This window comes from Molossus molossus, unplaced genomic scaffold, assembly GCF_014108415.1.
Source record: "Molossus molossus isolate mMolMol1 unplaced genomic scaffold, mMolMol1.p scaffold_m16_p_17, whole genome shotgun sequence".
NCBI classification, from domain to species: Eukaryota; Metazoa; Chordata; class Mammalia; order Chiroptera; family Molossidae; genus Molossus; species Molossus molossus.
In genome coordinates, this window is record NW_023425352.1 from 24,286,224 (window position 1) to 24,313,644 (window position 27,421).

General features: G+C 42.0%; 2 protein-coding genes and 1 long non-coding RNA gene across 4 annotated transcripts in view; 1 reads left to right on the plus strand and 2 right to left on the minus strand.

Annotated features, from left to right (window-relative positions):
• Positions 1–10,091, minus strand: part of CUTC (cutC copper transporter) — a 29,740-nt gene extending 19,649 nt beyond the window's left edge. Inside the window, exons 1-3 of one of the 2 annotated variants that reach the window (XM_036265525.1) lie at positions 9,916–10,091; positions 3,896–3,967; positions 1,692–1,751 (exon numbers count right to left, since the gene is read on the minus strand). In XM_036265525.1, coding sequence (XP_036121418.1) covers positions 1,692–1,751; positions 3,896–3,967; positions 9,916–9,976 — 193 coding nt within the window. In that variant the 5' untranslated portion in view covers positions 9,977–10,091. The remainder of the gene's footprint in view (positions 1–1,691; positions 1,752–3,895; positions 3,968–9,915) is intronic. The other variant, XM_036265526.1, reaches the window with a different exon arrangement.
• Positions 10,092–10,172: 81 nt separating this feature from the next.
• Positions 10,173–25,454, plus strand: LOC118632422 (cytochrome c oxidase assembly protein COX15 homolog). The gene is made up of 9 exons (XM_036265524.1): positions 10,173–10,366; positions 12,541–12,731; positions 14,749–14,871; positions 15,406–15,592; positions 17,461–17,628; positions 20,659–20,740; positions 22,447–22,601; positions 24,095–24,208; positions 25,110–25,454. The coding sequence occupies exons 1-9, from the start codon at positions 10,277–10,279 to the stop codon at positions 25,239–25,241; spliced, it is 1,242 nt and encodes a 413-aa protein (XP_036121417.1). The 5' UTR covers positions 10,173–10,276; the 3' UTR covers positions 25,242–25,454.
• Positions 18,515–24,443, minus strand: LOC118632424. The gene is made up of 3 exons (XR_004960025.1): positions 24,354–24,443; positions 24,016–24,227; positions 18,515–18,638 (listed from the first exon to the last, which is right to left on the minus strand). It is a non-coding gene; the product is annotated as an uncharacterized LOC118632424 (long non-coding RNA).
• Positions 25,455–27,421: the final 1,967 nt, after the last annotated feature.

A 27,421-nucleotide genomic window follows, 5' to 3' on the forward strand; every position in this document is an offset into this window, starting at 1 on the left:
ATAGGTTCTGGTTCGATTCCCATGAGGGCACATGCCCGGGGTTGTGGGCTCAATCCCCAGTAGGGGGCATGCAGGAGGCAGCTGACTGATGTTGAAGTCTCTCTCATCAATGTTTCTCTCTCTCTCTCTCTCTTCCTCTCTCTCTAAAAAATCAATAAAAACATATTTAAAAAAGAGTAAGTCTACAATTTCTGTCAAATTGTAGAACAAATATAATCAAATACTGAATTGAAAATATTCAATTTTAAGTATAATTTAAGGATACTGAATGATGAAAATTTTCCAAATGTGATAAAAAAGTATAAATGCCCAAGTCTAAAAAACATGAGGAAACTACACTCATGTACATTATAATCAAATTGGTCAAGTCAAGAATTAAAAAAAAAAACTTAAAAGCAACCAAATAAACACATTACACTGAAAAAAAAAAAAAGGTATGGATAATGCAGATTTCTTGTCAGAAAAAATAAAAGCAATAGAGTGAAGATACATCTTTAAAGTACTGAAAGAAAAAATACTATCAACATAGAATTCCACACTCAGCAAAAATATCTTTCAAAAATAGGAAAAGATGTTTTCAGACATACAAAAGTTGAAAGAAGTCATCACCAGAACAGTATTTCTACAAAAAATGATAAGAGAATTACTTTAGACAGGAAAATGTAACCAGATGGAAATATAAATCTACGCAAAGGAATTAAAAGCAGCAGAAATGGTAACTACTCATGGGTATATATGTGATTGCTCCCTTATTATTTTAATCTCTTTAAAAGTTAACAGACTCTTTTATTTAAATTTTTTTTATCCTCACCCAAGGACATTTTTCCATTTTTTGTTCAGATAGTGTGGGAGGGAGGGGGAGAGAGAGAAACATCAATGTGAAAGGGACACATCGAGTGGCTGCCACCTGCACAACCCAAATAGGGCCAGGGACAAACTGTAAGCAAGGTACATGCCCTTAGTGGGAACTGAACCCAGGTCTCTCCGGACCGCAGGCCGACGCTCTAACCACTGAGCAAAACCGGCTAGGGCGATAATAGACTCTTTTAACAAAAATCACACAGCTGTGGAAAACTTGTGAACCTTACGGGCAGATTAAACAAATGTGGAGTGATCAGTGTAACTCAAAGATCTAGAAAATGGCAAACTAACCTGCTCCCAACACATTGGTTTGGTTTCACTGTGCTGACAATGTCAGTGGGCATCATGGACCATGAAGAAGCAAGACCAAAACACACGGGAGGGAAAATCCAGGGATTCTTTTTCTAGGGATGTAATACATGTGTGCAAATGAAATACCTCAGTAGAAATAACAACAATGTAGTATAGAGTTTTTAACATACGTAGAAGTAAAATGTATGACAAAAACACAAAGACCAGAAAGGTAGAAAAGATGACAAAATCAATAAACTGAGGATAGCAAAATGGAAAAATAAAAAACCCTGGTCCTTGATATTACTGCACAGCAACTGAACGAATATTAAGAGAAACTACGTATCTCTCAACTTTTTGATGTATAAGGAAAAAAATCTATTTGATCACATCTTGGATAGACAAGTTTATTTACAACCATAAGCATTTCTAACTGATACAACATCCACAGCATAGTTAACATTTTAGTAATATCAGTAAATATTCCAATGACACAGATTAACAACTGTCTCCAGGCAATCAAAACAATGGACACTTACCCATGCTAGGTGTGGTTCCTCCTTCCGATAAGCCAGAACACAATTCAATCCGACCAGCACCTGTGATTAAAAACAAAAAGCATTGCTCAGTACAAAAATTATTTTTAATTAAGAAAATATTTGTAAAAAATTGCTCAAAAATTACTGCCCAAAATAAACTCTTATTAAACAGCAAACTTAATATTTTTCCAAAGAGTGTTAGAAACTGAGAGAAATCAAATTATAAGACTAGAGTAAAAGTCTATTTTTAATCGCAACTATATTCTCCAACACACATTATGTTACTAGTGGTCAAATTTAAGAGTTAATTCACCCTGGCTGGTTTGGCTAAGAGGTTAGAGTGTTGGCCCACGGTCCAGAGAAACCCGGGTTTGGTTCCCGCTAAGGGCACTTGCGTGGGTTGCAGTTTGTCCCCGGCCCTAATTGGGGTCATGTGGGTGGCCCATTTGATGTGTCTCTCTCACGTCGATGTTACTCTCTCTCCCTCCTGCTCTGTCTGAAAATGAATGCAAAGAATGTCCTCTGGTGAGGATTAAAAAAAAAAGAGTTAATTCAAGTTAAGGTAGATCTCTTAAAATTTTGTATTAGCACTGCCTCTCCATGTACAGGGAAGTGACTTAGCATAAAGAAGTTTCTAGATGGGCCATTGTGATATTATGGGTTTTTAAATAGTTCTTTTAGAGACACATACTAAATAGAATATGTGAGGATGAAATGACATAATGTCCGGTATTTGCTTCAAAATAATCTGGGGGGTGGAGGAGGGAAGGTAGTTATATAGATCAGGGATCAGCAAACTATGGCCCACAGGCCAAATGCCCACAATTATTTTTGTTATGGCCTACAAATTTAAAACAGTTTCTGTTTTTCAAAAATAATATCTTTATTGACATAAAATTTACATACTATACAAATGCACCCATTTAAAGTGTATAATTCAATGGTTTTTAGCATACTCACAAAGTTTTGCAACCACTGCCATAATCAATTTTAGAACATTTTCATCACCCCCCCCAAAAAGCCTCATACCCTTTAGCAGTCACTTTGCCCTCTCCCCAATTCCTCAGCCTTAGGCAACCACTAATCTACTTCCTATCTCCATAAATATGACTATTCTGGACATTTCATATAAATGGAATAATACATGGGTGGGTTTTTTTTTTTTGTACTGTTTTTTCCCACTTAGAATAATCTTTCAAGATTCATCTATGTTGTAGCACGTACTTCATTGTTTTTTACTGGCAAATTAAGAATGGTTTTTACATTTTCAAAGAATTGTTTAAAAAAAGAAAGATGCAACAAAGACCACACGTGGCCAGCAAAGCTGAAAATATATACTATGTTGTTCTTTATAAAAAGTTTTCTGATCCCCTTCTCCAATATAGATGCAAGGTTGGCCATGTACTAAAACTGGGTGAAGCTAAGTAATGGGTACATGGGGATTCATTATAGTAGTCTCTCTATTTTTGTATATGTTTGAAACTTTCTCTAATAAAAAGTTTAAAAATTGGTTTCATCCTGAGATGATGGGAATTTCTAAGCTTCCTATTAAAGCAGGTTTCACCATGCAAAAGAAATCTTGAGTAAAAATAATGTTTTAAAAAAAAAGATGTAAGTCCCAATAATGAAAATGGCAACATATCTTTAAAACTCATCTTTAAATCATAGTCTGAAAAAATTAAATCTTTTCTAAGTTCAATTAAAAAAATGAAGTTGGTAAGCACTACTGTAGACACTGATTCAAAATGTGACCTACTAGGGGAGTTAAGACTAGAAGATCAGAATTTTCCAGTAGGTTTTCTAGTTGGTTGGTTGTTTTCTTTTTTTTCTTCCTGAGATGTCTTTTATAATTTTATTATTATTAAACTTACTGGGGTGACACTGGTTAATAGGATCATATAGGTTTTAAGTGAACATCTCTATTATAGGAAATCTGTATATTTCACTGTGTGCCCACCACCCAAAGACAAACCATCTTCCGTCACCATATATTAGGCCCCCTCTAGCTCCCACCACTCCATCACCCCCTTTCTTCTGGTAACCTCCACACTGTTGTCTGCGTCCATGAGTTTCAGGTTGGTTGTTTTCAAAAAGATTACAAGGATCCTTTCAAATCACAAAGGCTCCCTAAGTCAGTTCACAGGATTCATTTTCAGAATCTTAAAAGGACTATAAACTGTCATTCATTCTTTAATTTCTTTTACCTCCTCTTTCTGCATTTATAGCCGACTCCACTGAATCAACACATACTTCCATGAGAAATCCATTTGCTGTCCCTAAAACACATGAAAAATAATGCAATACCATGATGGGACTATTCATCCAGACCAATCTACCACTAACATTTTATATATTGATGCCAAAATCCAAATGTCCAATAATAGGAAAGTAGATAAGTACACTAGGGCTCATGAATGCAATAAAATACCATGCTAATTATAAAATGGATGTCTCTGGACTATGAAATAAGAACACTAAGATATGTGTAAGAAATTACACTGAGCCTGGCTGGTGTAGCTCAGTGATTGAGCATCGACCTACGCACCAAGAGGTCACTGGTTCAATTCCGTCAGGGCTCATGCCTGGGTTGCAGGCACAATTCCCAGTAGGGGGTGTGCAGGAGGCCGCTGATCTATGTTGATGCATCTCTCATAGATGTTTCTATCCCTCCTCTGTCCCTCTCCCCTCCTCTCTAAAACAATAAATAAAATCATTTTTTAAAAAAAATCTGGACTCTCACCCTGGCTGGTTTGGCTCAGCGGTTAGAGCATTGGCCTGCAGTCTGGAGAGACCTGGGTTGGTTCCCGCTAAGGGCACGTACCTCAGTTGCAGTTTGTCCCTGGCCCTGGTTGGGTTGTGCGGGAGGCAACCACTCGATGTGTCCCTTTCACGTCGATGTTTCTCTCTCTCTCCCTCCCACTCTATCTGAACAAAATATCGAAAAATGTCCTCGGGTGAGGATAAAAAAAAAAAAAAATCTGGACTCTCATCAAAAATTAAAATTGAAAAAGAAATTACACTGAGAAAAATATATACTAAATGCTAAATTAATCTTGCTAAAACAAGACCTCATCATCACATTCCAGGTCACGATTCTTTTTTTTTTTTTATCCTCACCCGAGGACATTTTTTGTTCAGATAGAGTGGGAGGGAGGGAGGGAGGGAGAGTGGGAGGGAGGGAGGGAGGGAGAGTGGGAGGGAGGGAGGGAGGGAGAGAGGGAGGGAGGGAGGGAAAGAGAGAGAGAGAGACATGAAAGGGATACATCAAGTGGCTGCCACCCACACGACCCAACCAGGGCCAGGGAAAAACTGCAATCGAGGTACGTGCCCTTAGCAGGAACTGAACCCAGGACTCTCTGAACCGCAGGCCGATGCTCTAACCGCTGAGCCAAACCGGCCAGGGCCAGGTCACGATTCTTTTTTTTTTTTTTTTTTCGTCACCCGAGGACATTTTTCCATTTTCTTTTTGTACAGATAGAGTGGGAGGGAGAGAGAGAGAGAGAGAGAGAAACATCGACGTGAAGGGACACATCGAGTGGCTGCCACCCGCACGACCAACCAGGGCCGGGGACAAACTGCAACCGAGGTACGTGCCCTTAGCGGGAACCGAACCCGGGTCTCTCCAGACCGCCGATGCTCTAACCGCTGAGCCAAACCGGCCAGGGCCAGGTCACGATTCTTTAAATGCTTCTCAATGAATGTGTACAGGATATGTTTAAACTTCTTTACAAGGGATATGTGTTTAAGGGCTGGGATGGACTTCAAATCCTGGTTGCACCACATGCTTCTATAATTCTACACAAATCACTTAGCCTGTTTTATATAAAATAGTGCAGGTTTTAATACCTACCTTAGAGTAGTGAGAATAGAGATAATTAATGTAAAGTGGATACTACCAACTAAACTATATATTTTTTTTTTCATTCTCATCCAAGGACATTTTTCCACTTTTTGTTCAGATAAAGTGGGAGGGAGAGAGAGGAAGAGAGAGAGAGAGAGAAATAAAAAGAGAGAGAGAGAGAAACATCTATGTGAAAGGAACATATCAAGTGGTTGCTACCCACACGACCCAACCAGGGCCAGGGAAAAACTGCAACTGAGGTACGTGCCCTTAGCGGGAACCAAACCCGGGACTCTGTGGACCGCAGGCCGACGCTCTAACCGCTGAGCCAAACTGGCCAGGGCTACACATTATCTTCTACACGGTATTTTCTCTATATGCTTCCAGTTATCCCTAATCCTCATCCCTGCTCTTCCCTATACCATCTCCTCAATCCACAAAGACCTTCCAGCTCCATCTTTGACTGCCACTCTTCTAAGATCATGTCAAACCACATTTCCATGATACTTCCTCTCTCCCAAAGCAGAAAACTGTCTCCCTTTTTTGAACTCATATATAACTCTTTATAAGTTATATGTTCTTTAAAACATTAATTGTAGCTCTTCAAAACACTAATTATTTTTCTATTATTATTTATGTAGATAAGTGTTGATAACTACCACTTGATCTAAAATTCCTAAGTAAAGTCTTTATGAGAGAAATCTTCATCATCACCCACAGCAAGCACAGTGTCTGCCATAGTACACAATAGTCAGGCAAAGATTTACTAAAGGCTGAATAATTGGTCAAGATGGCGGCATAGGTAAAGGCGGTATCGCGTCCTCCCACAACCACATCAAAATTACAACTAAACTACAGAACAACCATCATTCAAAGCCGCCTGAAATCAAGTTGAATGGAAGTCCTACAACTAAGGAATTAAAGAAGCAGCCACATTGAGACTGGTAGGAGGAGCGGAGGCAGATGGGCTGGTCCCACACCCACGCATGGTGGATAAAAATCAGGATACCTCGGCTGGGAAGGTCCTCCCTGAGGACTGAGGGGTCACTGTCCCACACCAGGCTCCCTGCTCAGGGTTCCAGTGCCAAAAAGAGAAGTACCCATCACTTCTGGCTGGAAAAACCAGCGGGAACTGAGGCTCAGGGAGGCTGAGGCGGCTGGAGCCCCAGGCAGCTCCTCTTAAAGGGCGCGCGCACGGACTTATTGGACTCACTCCCTCTAAGCTTGGAGGGGAGGCAGCTCGAGGGGCACCAGAGACATACAGGGAAGAACTGAGCTGTTTGGCATTGGAGCGAGGGCTGGAGAGGGGGCTTTCTCCGGGACAGGCGTGCTGTCAGAGGCCTTTGTTCCTTTGGTGAGCCCTTCCCTGGGGCGGCAGACAGTCCCCATATCTGGGACTCCAGCAACCTGGCTCACACTGGTAGCCCCGCCCTGGTGATTCCCTGAGGCCCCGCCCCCCTCACCTTTCAGGCCCACCCAAGCTGTTGCAGTTGCTTAACCATAGGATTGGCCTGTCTTGGATCCTGCTTCAGGTTTTCCTAAATTCTTTCAAACAAGCAGCATCTGGTCTAAGATACCCCCATACCTCTCGTTAAGCAATACACAGAAACCAACACAGAGAGGCAGCCAAAATGAGGAGACAAAGAAACAGGTCCCAAATGAAAGAACAGAACAAAACCCCAAGAAAAGAACTAAGCGAAATGGAGATAAGCAACCTAACAGGTGCTGAGTTCAAAATACTGCTTATAAGGATGCTCAATGAACTTAGTGAGGGCCTCAAGAGCATAAAAAAGGACCAGTCAGAAATTATGGATGTACAGTCAGAAATGAAGGAGGCATTAACTGAAATAAAGAGTAATTTACACAGATTCAATAGTAGAGTACGTAAATCCAAGAAGCAAACTATCGATTTGGAATATAAGGAAACAAAAAACACGCAATCAGAACAGCAAAAAGAAAAAAGAATCCAAAAAAATGAGGATAGTGTAAGGAGCCTCTGGGACAACTTCAAGCATGCCAGCATTTGCATCTTGAGGGTGCCAGGAGAAGAGAGAGAACAAGAAATTGAAAACCTGTTTGAAACAATAATGGCAGAAAACTTTCCTAACTTGGTGAAGGAAACAGACATACAAGTCCAGGAAGCACAGAGTCCCAAACAAGATGAACCCCAAGAGGCCCACACCAAGACACATCATCATCAAAATGCAAAGGGTTCAAGACAAAGAGAATTTTAAAAGCAGCAAGAGAAAAGCAGTTAGTTACCTACAAGCGAGTTCCCATAAGACAGTCAGCTGATTTCTCAAAAGAAACTTTGCAGGCCAGAGGGAGTGGCAAGAAATATTCAAAGTGCTGAAAAGCAAGAACCTACAACCAAGATTACTCTATCCTGCAAAGCTGTCATTTAGAGTCAATGGTCATATAAAGAGTTTCCTAGTCAAGAAAAAGCTAAAGGAGTTCATCACCACCAAACCGTTATATGAAATGTTGAAGGGTCTTTTTGAAGAAAAAGATAAAATATATGAACAAACAAAATGGCAATGAATACATATCTATTGACAATGGAATCTACAAACAAAATGAACAGGTAGAACACAAACATTCTCATAGATACAGAAAACATTTTGTTGGTTGCCAGATGGGAGGGCGTTTGGGGGAATGGGTGAAAAAGGTGAAGGGATTAAGAAGTACAAACTGGTTGCTAGACTGACAAACCTGAGGGAAAGGGCTCGGGGGTGGGAGGGAAAGGGCTCGGGGGTGGGAAGAAATAAACCAAAGAACTTATGGATACAGAACAATAGTGTGGGAAAAGGTGGGAGGGGGGCGAGAGTGGGGAGGAGGGGGTCAATGGAGGAAAAATGAGGAACATCTGTAATACATTCAACAATAAAGATTAAAAAAAAAAAAAAAAAAAAAGAGCCCTGGCCAGTTTGGCTCAGCGGTTAGAGCGTCGGCCTGTGGTCCGGAGAGACCCGGGTTCGGTTCCCGCTAAGGGCACGTACTTCGGTTGCAGTTTGTCCCCGGCCCTGGTTGGTCGTGCGGGTGGCAGCCACTCAATGTGTCCCTTCACGTCGATGTTTCTCACTCTCTCTCCCTTCCTCTCTCTCCCTCCCATTCTATCTATACAAAAAATGGAAAAACATCCTCGGGTGAGGATAAAAAAAAAAAAAAAAAAAAAAAAAGAAAGAAAGGGCCTTTGCTAGGAGAGGGTAGGGTAACACACACAAGAGGCTTTGACAGAAGGCAGAGTAAGGTAGTTGTCCTAAGAAACAAAGTTATTTGTAAGGATCAAAGAAAAAGATATTTGTTTGGAGCAAGGTTCTCAAAGTGTAGTAGGTCATTTAGCTCTGGGAACCTTAGGGATCTTAGAATCTTAGAAGATCCTTTCAGAATCTGTGCAGTGAAAATTTTCATAATGCTATTAAAATTTTATTTGCCATTTTCCACTCTCATTATTTCACAAGTGGAGTTTTTGGGAAGCTACCTGACATGTAGATTGAATGTAGAAGTAGGTATAAGAATAGAGGTATGAGAATTCCATTAAGCTGGAGAGTAAAGAAATCTGCGAAAATACAAAACACTGGCGCTATTCTATTTTGTTTGAGGAAAATAGTTCTTTTTCAGAAAAAAAAATGTTATTTTGTTATTTGTTAACATGTAATGGGTTTATTATGGTTATTTTCTAGTTAATATTTAAAATTTTGTTATAATTTCGAATACAGTCAATAGCAACAGATTTAACTTATATGCATTTTTTTTTTAAAAAGGTCTTTGACGTTCTCAATGATTTTTAGGAGAGTAAAAGGAGCCTGAAATCAAGAACTTTGAGGACCGCTGGCTTGGGGGAATCAAGAGTTCCCCGAGGAGGGATCTGCCGAATCCCCAGCACGTGCCATGCCATCCTACCCTGGCGCGACACGACGAGCTCGGGGCTTGGGGCAGCCACATGCTCGCCCCGGTAGCTGTGTGGCTTTGGAAACAATCCCCACTCCCGCGGTAGCAGCTGCAGGTTATTGAGCGGTCACCACAGGTTAGGCGCTGCGCTCAGCACTGGACATTTAACTATCACTGCGTGGCCGGAAGGGGGGGTGCAGGGATCCTCGTGTGGCGACGGGCAACGTGAGGCTCGAAGTTAACCAACTTCAACACGCCGGCACGTGGTGGCGCCGGGATTCGAACCGCACATCTGGCTCCGGGGCAGGGGCACTCTCGCTACACCCTCCCCCCCCCTTTCAGGCACCCGTTTCCACGTGTTTAAAGCCGGAATGGCAGAACGTGTCCCGCTGGGGGCCCCGAGGGAAATCGCGATGAATCCCCCGGTTAGAACCCCGCCGGCCCGCCCCGAGAGCGAGGTGGGCGACCGGCCCCGCCCCGCCCCTTCCGCACCGGCCTTCCCGGACGGTATCCGCGCCCGTTTCCGCTCGGAGGAGGACCCCTGCCTCTTCATCCTCCACGCGTTCCTCCCTCGCAAATCTTCCGTTTCCACTCAGCGTCCTGGTTTGCGCGCGCGCGATCAGAGAGGCTCGTTCTCCCCGCTGCGCGCGCCCCGGCGCGTCCCCGACGTCCACGCCCCAGCAGCCCCCGCGCGAAGCCGAATGGCTAGCGCAGGCGCAGTCACTGCTCACCCCGCCTTCTCAGGAGGAGGAGCCGCTGTGTGCGACTGGGCAGTGCCTCGCCTTTCTGAAGCCGAAAGGGGAGCCTGCAGGGTGCTGGGGTGTGGAGGTGGCGGCCTTGCACTGTCCTCAGTATGCAGCGGTTACTCTTTCCGCCCTTGAAGGCCTTGATGGGGAGCCCGTGTCTCCGACTCCTGGTTCCCAGGGCAGCGCCTAGAACGCAGGTACCGCACCGCAGCGGACTCCTGAGTCGCGGAAGCGGCGTGGGGGGAAAGAGCCTGGAGAAAGATCACGGATCGTCCCTGTCACGTATCCGTAGATCCTTAGAATTCAAAACGTATTTTCTTGCTTCCAGGGCCCCTGCGTTTCTGAGCTGGACCTACCATTTACTAGTTGTTGTATTAGCCAAATTAGGTAACCATTCCGTGCCTCAATTTACCCATCTGTAAAAATGGGGATAACAGTACTTAGCTCATAAGATTGCTGGAAGGATTAAATTTAATATACATCAAGCGCTTAGCACAAAGTAAAAGCTCAGTAAATTTTACCGAAATATTTGACTTTTGCCAAAAAGGGGTAGGGATTATAACTCCCTTCTACAAAGAAGGAAATTGAGGCTTAATTTAAGTTGTCTAAAGTTACTTAATTAGAAGCAGGAAACCAGATATGGTCTTTTGACTCCCAGGGATAGAGTCAGAAGAAGGCGTGTATCCCCTCAACTAATAATTACAGTACTGAGTGACTATTCTGTGTTAGGAAATGGGAAGCAAAAGATAAATACTAAAAGGCTACTGCCCTGGAGGAAGCCACAGTTTATTTATTTATAATCCATTTAGTAAATCTTTATTAAGGTCTTGTTAGGTAGGGGAACTGTGTTTGAAACAAAGGAAGCAAGAGGGAAGGGACCAGACACTGTTGTCCTACAGCTCATAGTTTAGTGGGAAATAGAGAGGAACCTGAAGTGTGTTGAGGTAAAGTGCACTGAGAGTAACCTGTTGCAGACCTAGAATAATCTGGGAACACTTCCCAGGGAAGGTGACATCTAAGCTGAGGTCTGCAGTAGGTATTGCAGGCATACCTCGGAGATATTGCAGGTTCAGTTCTGGACCACTGCAGTAAAGTGAATATCGCATAAGCGAGTTACATGAATTTTTTTGTTTCCCAGTGCATATAAAAGTTATATTTACATTATATGTAGTCTATTAAGTGTGCAATAGCATTATCTCTAAAAAAAATAACAATGTACATACTTTAATTTAAACATGCCTTACTGCTGAGAACTGGTGACCATCATCTGAGCCTTCAGTGAGTCATAATCTTTTCGCTGGTGGAGGGTCTTGCCTTGATATTTATTGATGGCTGCTGACTGATCAGGGTGAAGGTTGGGTGGCTGTAGCAATTATTTAAAATAACAGCGAAGTTTGCTGCACTGATTGACTTACTTTTATGAGAACTATTTCTCCGTAGCACGAGATGCTGTTTGATAGCATTTTACTCACAGTGGAACTTCTTTCCAAATTGGAGCCAATCCACTCAAACCCTGCCACCGCTTTAGCACCAAGTTTACGTAATATTCTAAATCCTTTGTTGTCATTTCAACAATCTTCACAGCATCTTCACCAGGAGTAGATTCCATCTCAAGAAACCACTTTCTTTACTCATCCATAAGAAGCAGTTCCTCATGTGTTAAAGTCTTATCATGAGGTTATAGCAGTTTAGTCACATCTTCAGGCTCAAATTCTAATTCCAGTTTTCTTGCTATTTCTACTTCATCTGTAGTTATTTCTTCCACTGAAGGCTTGAGTCCCTCGGTCTCATCCATGAGGGTTGGAGTCAATTTCTTCCAAACTCCTGTTAATGTAGATATTTTCACCTTTTCCCATGAATCACGAATGTTCTAAATGGCATCCAGAATGGTGAATACTTTGCAGGAGGTTTTCAATTTGCTCAAGGCAGGGTTGCCACAAACGTTCAATTTTCTTTTTAAACATGCAATATCTGCAAGGCGCAATAATTGAAGTGCAATAAAACGGGGTAGGTCTGTATTTTCAATCAGGGGACAAATAGTGTCCCAATCAGAGAGAAATCTTATTTAAAGACCCACAGAAGAAAGAAAGTAACCCATGTCTAGGTGTAGACTGAAGTCTGGGGAAGTATGCAGAGACTAGAAGGTTCATGTATTATGGGGATGGATTGGAATGAGGCCAAGACTAGAGGCAGGAAAACCATTTGGAAGGTGGATGCAGAGATCCAGTAAAGAGATGATTTACCCGGGAAGTAGCAGAAGAGATGTTGCCATACGGAGTACTCACCTCCAGAGTGGGATTGAGTGTGAGTAGCAGTGGAATGAAGTCTTTCCTTCTTTCTCCAGTTGTAATTTATCTGTCTTGATTCTTAGTGTGGCTGCAGCTGTGGAATCAGGAGCCTCTTGAGGCCAGGGCAATACAGCACAATCTCTGAAGTAGCTTTACAATCTGGAAGGGGTACAGTATCCCTTCCCTCACAGGCTGCTGAGCGGGTGGTGGGCCGATGGCTCTTGGTCTGCAGTGGAACAGTGGCTGGAGCAGTTATTCTTGGTGGAGTAACGAGGTGAGTAATTTGCTCGTGAGTAATAGTGTGTCAGCTGTTTGGGTCATCAGTGGAGGCACAGCTGACCAAGGGGGAGGGATCCTAGGAATCATGTCTAGATCCTTCATTTTACAAATGCAGAAACTGAGGCCTAAAGAGGGAATATGTCTGATAGTTTGCCCTGACATAGAACAGTTTAGATTTTTTTTTATAGGAGTACTTCACAAAGAACTGGTTTAGATCTTAACTGTTAGCTGTACATTGTGTATATTTCCCCCATAATCAGAGTTCAAATTTGTTTCAGAATGTTTTGTACAGTTAGTTTGAATTAAACCCAGATAAGTTCCATACCTTATAGTTAGTTCATATGCCTCTTAGGTCTCTTTAATCCTCCCCCAAGCCCCATCTCTGAAGTTTTTTGTTGAAGAAATCCAAATCATGTGTCCTATAGAGTTTCCCAGTCTGGCTTTTCCTGATTGCATATTGTGGTTAACAAGCCCCATTGTCCCCTGTATTTCCTGTAAACGGGTTATTGCTTGATCAGATTTAGGTTGGGGCAGGGGGCAAATACTTCATAGGTGATTATAACATTTATAAATATCTGTTGTCTATTAGAGATGTCAACCACCATTGATGATTATTGCCTAGATCCGTTATTTCATTAGAGTTGCAAAATTGTAATATTCTAGTAGCTCAGCTCTAAAGAGAAACTTTCTCTTATCAACAATTGGGTTATTGTAAGGTACAGGGTATATAGGAAAGGCAGGATACATACTTGATTCTTTCCCGTTATTTACCAGTTTTCAAAATAAATAAATTGGTTCCCAAGTACCCTCCAAAGGTAGCCAATAAAGTGAATTTTTAAGTATCATTATGAGCTCATACTTGGTATGGTTCAATCCACTGCACTGATGATGGTTTGCTCAAATTGTCCCATCTTTGCCCTGGCCGGTTTGGCTCAGTGGTAGAATGTCGGCCTGTGGACCAAAGAGTCTCGGGTTCGATTCCGGTCAAGGGCACTATCTTGGTTGTGGTTTAGTCCCTGGCCCTGGTCAGGGTTATGTGGGAGGCAACCAATCGATGTGTCTCTCTTGCATCGATATTTCTCTCTCTCTTTTTTTATCTCCCCTGACGACAAATATGAAAAAAAAGTGTCCTTGGGTGAGGATTTAAAAAAAATAAATTGTCCCATCTCTAGTCAGTGAGAACCTCTCAAATTGACTCCAGAGTCTTTTTTTTTTTTTTTTTTTATCCTCACCTGAGGATATTTTACATTTATCTTCAGATAGAGGGAGAGAGGAAGGAAGAGAAAGAGAAACATGGATGTGAGAGAGACACATCGAGTGGTTGCCACTCACACAACCCTGTTGGAGCCGAGGACAAACTGCAACCAAGGTACGTGCCCTTAGCGGGAACCGAACCCGGGACTCTCCAGTCCACAGGCTGATGCTCTAATTGCTGAGCCAAACCAGCCAGGGCTCCAGAGTCATTTTGACAGGATCCTAGTATTTCTGGATAAGATGTTCCAGGTTCTTCCTGTACATTTCCTACCTCAGGCCTAAAATCAGCCTTTTACTTTAGGAACCCTAACTCCTTGTGGTAAAAATAATTTTGGTTTTAATAAAGTATGTGTTCTCAAATTCTCTCCACATTCCCTGTGCCCTTATTTCAGAATACTGTGTCATATAGGCTGCTATGGGAACTGACAAATTTGGGTTGTTACTATCTCCAAACTCACTCAACCTAAAATGTTTTATACCTATGTCAAATCTCTTTTCCTTGTATAAATAAAGTTGGTTATGCATTTAGGGCAAATTTCTTTGGTCTAAGGGTTGATTTTACTGTTTCTTTCAAAATTCTAAGCAGTAAGAGAAGAGGAATGTGTCAGAGAGGAAAAAATGAAACGATGTGTTTACCTTTAGAGGGTATATTCAGATCAGCTTGTTGCCGTAAACCATTTATGGGTAATCCAGAATTGTTCGCCTGCACACTTGTGCGCGCGCACACACACTCACTCAAATTTCTTTCCTTTCCTAAGGTTGACAGAATCTGGGCTCTCAATGGTAGACTGGCATTTAATAAAGGAGATGAAGCCACCTACAAGCCAAGATGAATGGGAAGCAGAATTCCAAAAATACCAGCAATTTCCAGAATTTAAAATGTAAGTATTATAGCCTGGCCAGTGTGGCTCAGTGGATTGAGTGTCCTCCCATGGACTGGGAGGTCCCAGTTCAATTCCCGGTCAGAGCATATGCTCAGGTTTCTGGCTCGATTCCCAGTGTGAGGCATGGAAGAGGCAGCCAATCGATGTTTCTCTCTCATTGATGTTTCTCTCTTATTGATTTTTCTCTTTCCCTCTCTCCCTTCCCATCTAAATAATCAATAAAAATATATTTTAAAATGTAAGTACATATTATAGAAAATTAGATAAAAATCCCACGAGATCCATTCAATCTTTTGCTTATCTAAACATGTCAGAATAATTAGATTCCGTTATTTCTTGATATTTGGCTCAGTTATGTTTAGTGAGCTTCTACTCTAAACCTCTAATTCCAAAGTGATCCTGAGTTCATTGATGAGGAAGAGGGCAGACCTATCAAGCTTCAAGACTGAGAATGTTCCTGCATTCCATTGGGAAATAAAAATGAGATGGAGGTTTCCACTGTCTTATTTTTTGACTTCCTGTTTCACCCAGCTTGAATCATGATATGACATTGGCAGAATTCAAGTTCATTTGGTATATGGAGTACTCACACCGAATGTGGGGTCGCCTTGTAGGCCTTGCATACATCCTGCCTGCAGCCTACTTCTGGAGAAAGGGCTGGCTCAGCCGCAGCATGAAAGGCCGTGTTCTTGCCCTCTGTGGCCTGGTGTGCTTCCAGGTGAGATTTATTGAAGTTTGAGACACATGCTCCCAAGAGCTTCCTAGTTGGCATTGTTTTTAAGGAAGTAATTTTATAATAGAGTATGCGAGAGTGAATTTTAGTGCCCACATGCCTGGCTTCAAGGCCCAGCTCTACCACTTAGTAGGGTAAGTTCTAATCTCTGTAGGCTATGCTTTCCTTACCTATAAATAGAGATAATAATAGTGCCTACTGTTTAGGTTGCATGAATATTAAATGTTATCATGCATATAAAGTACTTAGGTTAGTGCCTGGAATCACAAGCACTCAGTAAATATATTTTTGTGTCACAAGAATTAGTTTCCCACCGTGGCTCTCCTGGGTTATCATCTCTTCCCTTTTTCTAACGCGCCTGCTCTATGGAGAACTGGGATCCCTATGGTAGAATGGCTACAAAAGCAAATAGGAAAATTCCAAAAGAGAGAAACAGTTTGTAGGATGAGGGATCTTAAAATATAGATGTGGCTGAGAGATACTCAAGTATGTACCAATGGTGGTTAAAATTACATAAGTCGAATTCCCCTTAAGGAAAAGAATGTTGAATGACTCTGAGGCTAGGAGCCAAGAAAAGGAGTATTAGCGAAGACACATGAGTATTTGGGCAAAGTATACAGGTCCTAAGGAAGAGTACCATAGCACCAAAGAAGTAAACTTTGATCAGGAGGAAGTGAGTTCATTTAAATTCTAAATTAAATTAACCAAATCGAAGGAAATGAGGGAGATGGAAGAGATGTAATATAGGCAATAGAAACAAATAATAAGGAATTAGACATTAATAAAAGTCTAATAGAAACGGGGGGGAGGGGTTGAAACAAAATGAAAATTTGTTTTAGTAGAGAAAAAAAAAATTCCCCTAAGACAGACTCTCAGGGTGGCATAAAACTGAAGATGACAAATAGGGTATGGAAAAAAGAAAGTGAGGGCCAGCAAATCATACTTTCTACTCCCATCTTCCAGTGTCCTCTGCAGATGAAATCAAGATAATTAGAACATCCAGGGTAGTCACAAAGGGGGAGAGAATGCCCAAAAGATTCCCTGAGGAGCATATATTTAGAAGTGGGAGAATCCCAGCTTTTGACATGATTCTGTTGGCTTGGCAGGGTGGGGGAGAATAGGCTATATCTTATATGATTGGAACTGACATTAGTTTGAGTTACTTGAAAAATTCAGTAAAAGCAGGAAATCAAAGAATAATAATACATACATTAAACTTATAAACATGTCCTTTCATTACCTTTATTTTTTAATGAAGAGCTAAGGCCTGTTCTTTAGTACTCTGATTGGAGTTCAATCTGATCTCTTGCACCCCCATAAACTATCATTGTATTTCATTTTCCTTAAAGAGGAGTGAGAACTTAGGTACTTGCAAAGCAGTCTGACTGGAAAGCTTTACAGATTTTTATCTCCCACAAAGCTTTTACAATTTTCTGTTCCCACCTAACTTGACAGTAGTTGTTTTTAATCTTTCTCAAGCTTTCCAAAACATTCAGTCTAGTTTTTATAGAAACAGCTCTCGTTTTATTCTCCTATTTCACTGGTTTACATAATGTTAAATCATGTCAGGTATATGTAAGGTTTTGCCCACAGATAAGCTTTTGTATACTTTTCTGTATTCGACTTACACTTCAATAAAATGTTAATCTAATCAGCAGTTAAATATTTATGGTGCTGTATGTGGAAATGTGGGCAGGTCCTATTTCCTGGGATATGAGGATATGGGAGGGGTATGGAAAGGAGGGGTCAGGTAGGCGGTGCGCTTGACAATTGATAAGTAACTTGCTCAGAGAGTAAAGTTGAATAAACAGTTTCAACTTTGTTTTATTTGCTTTTTCTCTTGTTGGTTCTAGGGTCTTTTGGGGTGGTACATGGTGAAAAGTGGATTAGAAGAAAAACCAGATTCTCATGACATCCCTCGGGTCAGTCAGTACCGCCTCGCTGCCCACCTAGGATCAGCCCTTGTTCTTTATTGTGCCAGCTTGTGGACCTCGCTCTCACTGCTGCTTCCTCAGCACAAGGTGAAGTCAGTGGACATTGTTACCACATCTGCACAGATGCCGACAGGGCCGAGAAACGGTGATTCTGGTTCTGATAGGAAGTTATGTCAAGATGTACGCATTCCCTCAGTTTACCAGAAACTAGATATTACCAAAGCTTAGAGGAGCACTGAACTTTGGGACTGCAGAGTAAATGTGCAGTCATTCTTTTGAGCTGGAACAACTCATTCAAAGGAGAAATAGTATAGGAGCTGAATATTTTGTCAGCATTGCCTATTGGGAAAGGCGAAAACACAAATTTTAGAAAAAGTGGGAAGGGGAACCAATCCTTCTACTGGGTTACAAATATCCCAACCCTTCTACTTCTGACTCCCAGAGGGATGGTAGACGGCAAGGGAGAAAGGCCAGAACGAGAGCGGTTTCTGGCCTTGTGGTGCACAGGGGCCATGCTGGGTTGGTTGTTCTTTAGATGGGGACCTGCCATTCATCAAGTCGAACAATACAGTAAACCTTAGGGATCTTGCCTGAAAGTATTTTCTCAGTAAGTTGATTAATGTTTTTTCTAGGCTTTTTTTTTTTAATGAATTTTTTTTTTTTTTTTTTTATCCTCACCGGAGGACATTTTTCCATTTTTTGTTCAGGTAGAGTGGGAGGGAGAGAGAGAAACATCGACGTGAAAGGAACACATCGAGTGGCTGCCACCCACACAACTGACCAGGGCCGGGGACAAACTGCAACCGAGGTACGCGCCCTTAGCGGGAACCGAACCCAGGTCTCTCAGGACCGCAGGCCGACGCTCTAACCGCTGAGCCAAACCGGCCAGGGCTGAATTTTTTTTTTTTTTAATGAATAATATTTTGGGTATTGAAGTCATGGTTGATCTTAATAATCTGTTCATGGAGTAGATTTTGGGATGGCAGTAGGACTCTCTAGTAGAATCATGCAATACGTACTTGGAGCCGGTGGCCTGGATCCCAATAAGGACAGGAGATGTTGACTTGGTAGTCACCCCACAGGGAAGCCAGATGGACCTGAAACATTGGTATAGTAGACAAGTTCATATCTGAATAATTCCTGTTCTCCTTACTTTCAAAGCCAAAATTCAAAAATGAATTGCCTATATCTATCACTGTACATTCTGACAACCCATTCCTTCTTTTCAGTTCTTGTCATCTGGCTTCCCCACCCACCCCTATCCATATACACCCATACATTCACCTACACACTTAATTATACACACATTCCCACACAGTCCCTACTGAAATGGTACTCTTAAAGGTTACCAATGACTTTTAAATTATCCATTAATTGTTTTTCTCTTTTTAAAATTTATTTATATTCCACTAATTACAGAAAGAATTTGAGATGATAATCAAACCTATAGTTGAACTATGCTATCCAACATGGTAGCTAACTAGCTACATGTGGCTATTTAAATTTTAATGAATTAATATTAAATAAAATTAACTTTAAATGAACTTATTATTTACTTCAACTTTAAATAAAATTAACCTTTTATTTAATTTTAAGTTGCTCTAGCCTTGTTTTAAGTTATTATCCACATATTGAGGGCAGCACAGATAATACAGTAGAACATTTCCATCATCACAGGAAATTATTTGACAGCACCGTCATACTGGGCTACAGAATCTTAGCAATGACACCTAATTCTTTTTTTTTTTTTTAATCCTCACCCAAGGACATTTTTCCATTTTTTTGTTCAGATACAGTGGGAGGGAGAGAGAGAGAAACATCGACATGAAAGAGACACACCGAGTGGCTGCCACCCACACAACCCAACCAGGGCCGGGGACAAACTGCAACCCAGGTACGTGTGCCCTTAGCAGGAACTGAACCCAGGTCTCTCTCGACCATAAGTTAATGCTCTAACCGCTGAGCCAAACCGGCCAGGGCGACACCTAATTCTTCACCTACTAGATTGTAAAGCATTTGAGGGCAGCACTCTGACTTAACCTTTTTGTATCTTTTTTTTTTTAATCCTTACCCAACTATATTTTTCCATTTATCCTCAGATAGTGTGGGAGGGGGACAAAGAAAGAGAGAGAAACATTGATGTTAGAGAGACACATCAATTGGTTGCCTCTTGCACCACCCCAACCAGGGCTAGGGATCAAACTGCAACCTAGGTATGCACTCTTAACTGGAATTGAACCCGAGACCCTTTGATCCTTGGTCTGACGCTCTAACTGCTGAGCCAAAATATCCAGGCAATCTTTTTGTATCTTTATGGTTACTGTTTATAAAGTTCTTAATAAATATTTGTTGATTCACTGATTAGTATCAGAAGTTGGCTATAGTAAAAATAAAAACAAATTTTGACCTTAACCAAAACACTAAATGCAAGAATTTTCTCTCTAGGCATCTAATGCAGTTTTTTTTTTTTTTTTTAAATCCTCACCTGAGGACATTTTTGCATTCATCTTCAGATAGAATGGGAGGGGGAGAGAGAGAAACATCGATGGTGAGAGAGACACATCAACTGGTTGTCATCCACATGACCTCCAACCGGGGCCGGGGACAAACTGCAACTGAGGTATGTGCCCTTAGCAGGAACTTAACCCGGGGCACTCTAACCGCTGAGCCAAACGGGCCAGGGCTTATGCAGTTTTGATTCTGATTATATTTGAGCACTAGATATCACACACAAGATGAAAATCTAGTCCTGTATCTTAAGCCACATCATTTCAACCATGGTGAAGCATTTTTTCCCTGAACAATGCAAGTCATTCAGTTATTGAATAGATACACTGAGTACCTACATGCCAAGCCCTAGGCTGGACTACTGTAGTAAGACAGACGGCAGTTCCTGCCTTCACAAAACTTACAGGATAGCAGAGAAGACAGACAGTAAATGTATAAATTTAATAATTATGGGGCATGTCAGAACAGAATATCTGCTGGGAGTACCTAACCTAGTTTAGGGGTCAGAGAAGATTTGACCTCAAACTGTCACTTGGGTTTAGCCTTGGAGAGCTTTGCTGCCTGTCGTGGTTCCTGCAGTACAGTTAACCTGAGGGATTTTCTGTGTAGTTGCCTGAAACCCGCCAGCTCCTGTGGCTGAGACGATTTGCTCACGGAACCACGGGCCTAGTGTTCCTCACAGCTCTCTCAGGTAGGACTCTTCAAGATGCACTATTTTCATTGCACTCTCAGGTCGGATCTCTTGCCTAATGCTTTTTCCTTTCTTCCTGCATCTTCATATTTCCCTCTCACACTAGCCTCCCTTGAATCTTTCCCTTCTGTTTTCTGTTCCTTTCTCCCTTCCAGAAATCCTTCTTTAAGTCAATTAAACAAAAATATTGAGCATCTGCCTCAATCCAGACGGCCCAGGCTCCAATCCTGGCTTCACCACCAATGAACTCTATGACCTTGGGCAAGCTTTGGAACCCCTCTGGTCTTCAGTGTCCTCGTCTGTAAAATGGCGATGATAATAGTATGAATAGAACATGTGAAGTGCATACAAGAGTACCTGGCATGTAGCAAAAGCTTTATAAATATTAGCTGTTATTATTATGTAAGCATTACTGTTATTATTACATATACAATGATGGGTCAGGTAAAAGGCCTTCCCTCAAAGATTCTCTAAGGTAGGGAGTTCATCGGGATAAAGAGGCCAACACAGATCTTTCTCATTCTTTAAATCACACCTCTACCCCTCTCACTGTAGAACTGTGCTATCCAATACAGTAATCGCTCGTCTCATGTTTCTATTTAAACTTAAATTGTTTAAAATTAAATAAAATTTCAGATTTTGGGGGGGGGTGGGTACGTGCCCCTAGCCGCTAGGGCCTAGCGGGAACTGAACCCGGGACTCTCTGGTCTGCAGGGTGACGCTCCAACCACTGAGCCAAACCGACCAGGGCTAGAAATTTCAGATTTAGTTCCTTGGTCACACTAGCCACATTTCAAGGGCTCAGTAGCCATAAGTAGCTAGCAGCGATTATATTGGATGGCAGATACAGACATTTTCATCATCCCAGAAAGTTCTACTGGACAGCACTGCTTTAAAATAAAACCATCACACCAGTAAACTACCCAACCCTCCTCCATCTTTTTTTGGTGGAAGAGAATGAATTTTACCTTGATAAATGGCATTTACAGAATAAGGAATGTGATCTAAACATCCCTGAATCCTCTTTGATCATAAATAATTCAATCATAAATAATGGAATCAAAATAATAATTTGATCGTAATTCATGAATAGCCTGTTTATGTGTTTATCCAGGATTTAGTTGATAAGGTTTTGCTTTCCATTTCTTTGTTCATTTAACAGACATATTTTGAGCACTCGGGGAAAAGATAAACAATAAAAACAGTATGTCAGATAGTGTCCAGTGCTGTGAAGAAAAATAAAGCATGATAAGGGAAGGGGTAGAGGTGGGGTAGGGGAGTGCCGTCTCACATAGGATCATTGGGGAGGTCTCTTTGATAAGGTGAGGAAGTAAATTATGCAGATGTCTGTAGGAAGAACACTTCTAGAATAGATCAGTAATTCCAGCGGGGGGTGGTCCCTAAGGGAATTTTTGCAAACTAGTATGCCTCTCTCCAGAGCTTCTAGTTCACTTCTCCAGGGCAGGCATGCCAGAATCGTGGGGTAGGAGCAAGTGAGGATATTGTTGTTGTTTTTCTTTTAGTTCTCATGGTGATTGTGATGTATATTCCCCGTTTGAGAACCCCTACTGTAAATATTTCTATTGATTATTTTCTGGTACTTCCTTTTATTTAATTCTGGGATGTACATCACAATTTTTCTATGTCAGAATAGTATTTGGCCTCTTTTTCTCATTTTAACAAATACTATTTACCTTGGCATACAGGGGCTTTTGTGGCAGGACTGGATGCTGGACTTGTTTATAACTCCTTCCCCAAGATGGGAGAATCTTGGATCCCAGAGGACCTCTTTACCTTCTCCCCCACCCTGAGGAATGTTTTTGAGAATCCCACCATGGTGCAGTTTGATCACCGGATTCTGGTAAGTCTGGCTGGTGATTACTGGCTCCTGAGCACAGGGAGCCTGTCACAGGCTTTGGGGTGTTTTAGGCACTGATGGCAACAGTGAAGGACAGAGTGGGTGCTAGATTTCCTTTTATTTCCCAGAAGACATTGAGCTCCAGTTCTCTGATGGGGTATTTTTCTCCTAATTATCAACACACCCTCCAGCCAAATTCTGGCTTTCAGGATACTGCCAGTTTCTCAAAGTTTGAATCTGTTTTTTACCATCTGGCAAATGATAACCTCCCTCAACTTTGCACACACATAGGAGAGTCATTTTAGCAGATAAAAGGAGTAGAGAAGAGAGTGCAAAGACAGTGGTTGCTGAGAACAGAGCTGTCAGAGCTGAGCCAGAACCCCAAGGAGCCAAGAGCATCGTGTCCTTTTTTTTTAATGTTTACTAAGGGGCTGCTACGGGTCATGTTAAGATTGGCCTGGTGGCCTGCATGACACATTGGAGCAGAAAAAGATCAGCAGCGAGGAGACCAGTGGGAAGCAGTAGTGCTACTGCCGTAATGCAGGTGAGGGGGGCTCAAGGCTTCGTGGCGGGAGTGGATTTAAGAAGGATGCATCCAAGTGAGGTTGTAAGAAATAGAAGATTGGCTGTAGAAATGAGGATGAGGAAAGATCAAGGGAGATCCCAGAGTTTCTCTGGGGCATGCTTAAAACAAACCAACAGAAATGGGAATATTGGGATGAGTGCTGAGCTAGACATGAGAGGATGTCATCAGACTGAGGTATGGAGTGTGAGAGGATAGAGTGATCCCACAGAATCCAGAGGACATCCCGGAATGCTGGGGCTGCGCAAGTCACCGTGTGTGGGCTCAGTCGCCCTGCCACACATTTTAGAATAAGCAAAGTCTGGTTGAAATGATCATGGACAGCTCTGAAAAGGAAAAGAGGTGAAATAGATATACAGATATAATAGGAAAACATTCTCGTTGCCATCATGGAAGGGGAATGGAGGCCCTGTTGCCAGTCCCAGATGCTCGTTCTGAAGGGGCAGGAATGAAAACGAGACCTGAGATCTTTTTAGCACTAGCTGGCAACACTACCACCTCCTCTCCTCTCAGCCCGGAAAATAATAACCCTCATGGGATGGGGTCAGCCCTGCTCTAAAAATGCGGGATTAGAGTAGGGATAAAACAAGGAATAGGGTGCAAAGAGGGATTTAAAATGTGAGAGCCATGCCTGGGGGACACCCACAGTGGAAAGTGGCTAAGATCGCTGAGAGAGTGTATAAAGTGATAGGTGCAGAAACTTCAGGTGGCACCCTGGGGAACACCTGCATTTAAGAGGCCAGCAGAAAAGGAGTGGGAGACCCAGAAGTAATCAGAGGTGGAGCTGCAGGTGGTTCTTTGCCCGGGACAGGAAAGGGCCTGGTGGTTACTCACTGGTTCTGGAAGGCGAGCGGAAATCGGGAGGGTGGGACGTTTCTTCCTGGCACTTGATGAGACTCTTTCCTCCTCGCAGGGAATCACTTCAGTCACTGCCGTTACAGCGCTCTACTTCCTGTCCCGGAGAATTCCCCTCCCTCGAAGGACCAAGATGGCCGCAGTGACTCTGCTGGCTGTGGCGTATACACAGGTATACACTTCGTTTTGGCCTGAGGGTATCCCCAAAAACAAGGTTGCCAAGGAAAGGTAACAGGTTAGGGGAAAATATTTTCAACACTTAAACTAGAAGATGAATAACCAAAGATAAAATAAGGATATCAATACACAATTCTCACCAGAGGAATAATGAATGGTCAGTTAATATGAAATGCTGTGTAGTCTCACTCATGATCAAAGAGGAGTAAAACAGTGCCTGTCATTTTGTGCTTGTCAGATTGGAAAAAAAAAAGATAATCAGTTATTGGCACAGGTATAAGATAATAGATACCTTCATATATTCTTTATTATTGTCCTTGGTGAGAGCATGAGTTTGGCATTTTTCAAAGGGCAGTTTGGCAATATCTTTTAAAATGTTAAATGTGTGATCCCCTGGCCCAACAAATTGACCTATTAGCATCTGCCCTAGAGATAGTCTAATGCACAAAGAGCTATATCTATAAGGAAATTCATTATAGAATTGCTGTGGTGAAAAGTTGAAAACAACCTAAGTAATTAAATAAACAACTATGGTAAATTTATACTGTGGGATACTATACAGAAGTTTAAAATAATATCTCAAGATATATATTAAGTGAAAAAAAGCAACTAACAGAACAATATTTTTTTAAAGTATAAAACTGTTTTTCTAAAAACATTTATGCAAAAGTACAAATGTATAGTCACTGATAAAGGGAACTGGGATGGGGTGAAAGATAAGAGAAATTTTGGGGGGCTATCTGTTTTGTTTGAATTTACATCATTGTGAGTATACTTAGTTTTGAAATTAAAAATATTTTTTTAGTGCTATGATGGGAGACTATAGAGGTTTGTGTATCTGGTTGTTCAGCTCTGAATTTCCTGCTTTGCTTACTGCCTTCTCTCCTCTGTAACAGGTGGCCTTGGGCATTAGCACTCTGCTGATGTACGTTCCAACTCCTTTGGCTGCCACTCACCAGTCAGGCTCCTTGGCTCTGCTCAGTGTTGCCCTCTGGCTCATGAATGAACTCCGAAGAGTCCCAAAATAATTCTAAGAGGACCAGCTGCGTAGGACTGAAATTGCTTTAGAGAGCTCCTAAGAGCACAAGAACTTGGATTTTGCTGAGGATTACCTTGGCATATCCTGTGGTTTCCAAATTGGTCAAGTTTTAAAAATTCTTTGCCTGTTTCTGAAAGTCACTGGATCAAGCCCTGGCCAGTTTGGCTCAGCAATTAGAGCATCAGCCTGTGGACTGAAGGGTTGCGGGTTTGATTCTTAGTCAGGGGCACATACCTGGGTTGCAGGTTCGTCCCCAGCCCCAGTCAGGGTTGTGTGGGAGGCAACCAGTTTATGTGTCTCTTTAACATCAATGTTTCTCTCCTTCCACTCCCCTCCTTCTACTCTATCTAAAAAAATCAGTGAGCCCTGGCCGGTTTGGCTCAGCGGTTGGAGCGTCGGCCTGCGGTACAGAGAGACCCGGATTCGGTTCCCGCTAAGGGCACGTACCTCGGTTGCAGTTTGTCCCCGGCCCTGGTTGGTCGTGCGGGTGGCAGCCACTCGATGTGTCCCTTCATGTCGATGTTTCTCTCTCTCTCTCTTCCTCTCTCTCCCTCCCACTCTATCTGAACAAAAAAATGGAAAAAATGTCCTCAGGTGAGGATTAAATAAATAAATAAATAAATAATCAATGAAAAAATATCCAATGTTTCTCTCCTTCCACTCCCTTCTTCCCTCCCTCCTACTCTAGCTTAAAAAAAAAAATCAATGAAAAAATATACTCCAGCCCTGGCTGGTTTGGCCCAGCAGTTAGAGCATCTGCCTGCAGACCAGAAAGTCCCAGGTTTGATTCCTGCTAAGGGCATGTACCTTGGTTGCAGTTTGTCCCCAGTCCTGGTTGGGGTTGTGTGGGTGGCAGCCAGTTGATGTGTCTCTCTTACATCAGTGTTTCTGTCTCTCTTCCTCCCTCTCTCCCTTCCACTATATCTGAAGATAAATGCAAAAATGTCCTCAGGTGAGGATAAAAAAAAAATGTCCTCCAGTGAGGATTAACAAAATAAGTAAATGAAAATGAAAGTCACTGGATCAAGAATGTCATTAGGGAAACATCTGTAACAAAAATTAGTTAATTAAAAAAATGTCATTAGGTATGGTTACAGTTAGGGCTCCTTTTTTTTTTTTTATCCTCACCCAAGGACATTTTTTCATTTTTATTCAGATAGAGTGGGGAGGGAGAGAGAGAGAGAGAAACATCGATGTGAAAGGGACACATCGAGTGGTTACCACCCGCACGACCCAACCAGGGTCAGGGACAAACTGCAACCAAGGTACTTGCCCTTAGCGGGAACCGAACCCGGGTCTCTCAGGACCGCAGGCCGACGCTCTAACCACTAAGCCAAACCGGCCAGGGCAAGGGGCTCCTTTTTAAATGTTACTTTTCACATTGCTCCTGTTAATGGCATATCACCTCTTATAGACAGAATTCTTTTAAAAAGGGAACTGTAGCCCTGGCCAGTTTGGCTCAGCGGTTAGAGTGTCAGCCTGTGGTCCGGAGAGACCTCGTTCGGTTCCTGCTGAGGGCATGTACCTCGGTTGCAGTTTGTCCCTGGCCCTGGTTGGGTTGTGTGGGTGGCAACGGCTCGATGTGTTCCTTTCATGTCGATGTTTCTCTCTCTCTTCCTCTCTCTCCCTCCCATTCTATCTGAACAAAATATCGAAAGAATGTCCTTGGGTGAGGATAAAAAAAAAAAAAAGAGAACTATAATCACCAGGGTAGGTTCCCATACCATTATTTCCTGATCCCCAAACTAAGGTTGTCCTTAGTTAATTAGCCAGCAGAGGGCAGTATGATCCAACCCAAAGAACCATATGTTAACACTTCTGTGGTTCCCCCCAACAAAGTGGCAACGAATGAAGTAAGTGCAAGTTTCAGCTATTTTAACTTCAATTTTATTTTATTAAAGATGAATAAGTTTAGAAAAACAGATCTGGTTGCATTTAACTAAATAACTGTATTATGCCCATCCACGAATTCCTGGTGAATGGAGATTATCTGAATTACTATGTTTGCATTATTTCCAGCGTCAGACACATACCAAATATTGCATGAATGAATGGAAAATGATTACAGACTGTTGTCCCAGCTACTTCTTCCAAAATAAGTCATCACGCACCTAGAAGATTAAATGAATTTTCCATAATGTTTTCAAGGGTCCCTCAACAATTCTCAGT

What these genes read in the sequence shown, in the direction of transcription:
- LOC118632422 (XM_036265524.1), top strand. Translation starts at nt 10,277, where the DNA reads ATGCAGCGGTTACTCTTTCCGCCCTTGAAGGCCTTGATGGGGAGCCCG. An exon ending in GGGCAGCGCCTAGAACGCAG is followed by an intron (nt 10,367 to 12,540) that starts GTACCGCACCGC and finishes CTTGATTCTTAG; the next exon opens with TGTGGCTGCAGCTGTGGAAT. An exon ending in TGCTGCTTCCTCAGCACAAG is followed by an intron (nt 17,629 to 20,658) that starts GTGAAGTCAGTG and finishes TTTTCTGTGTAG; the next exon opens with TTGCCTGAAACCCGCCAGCT.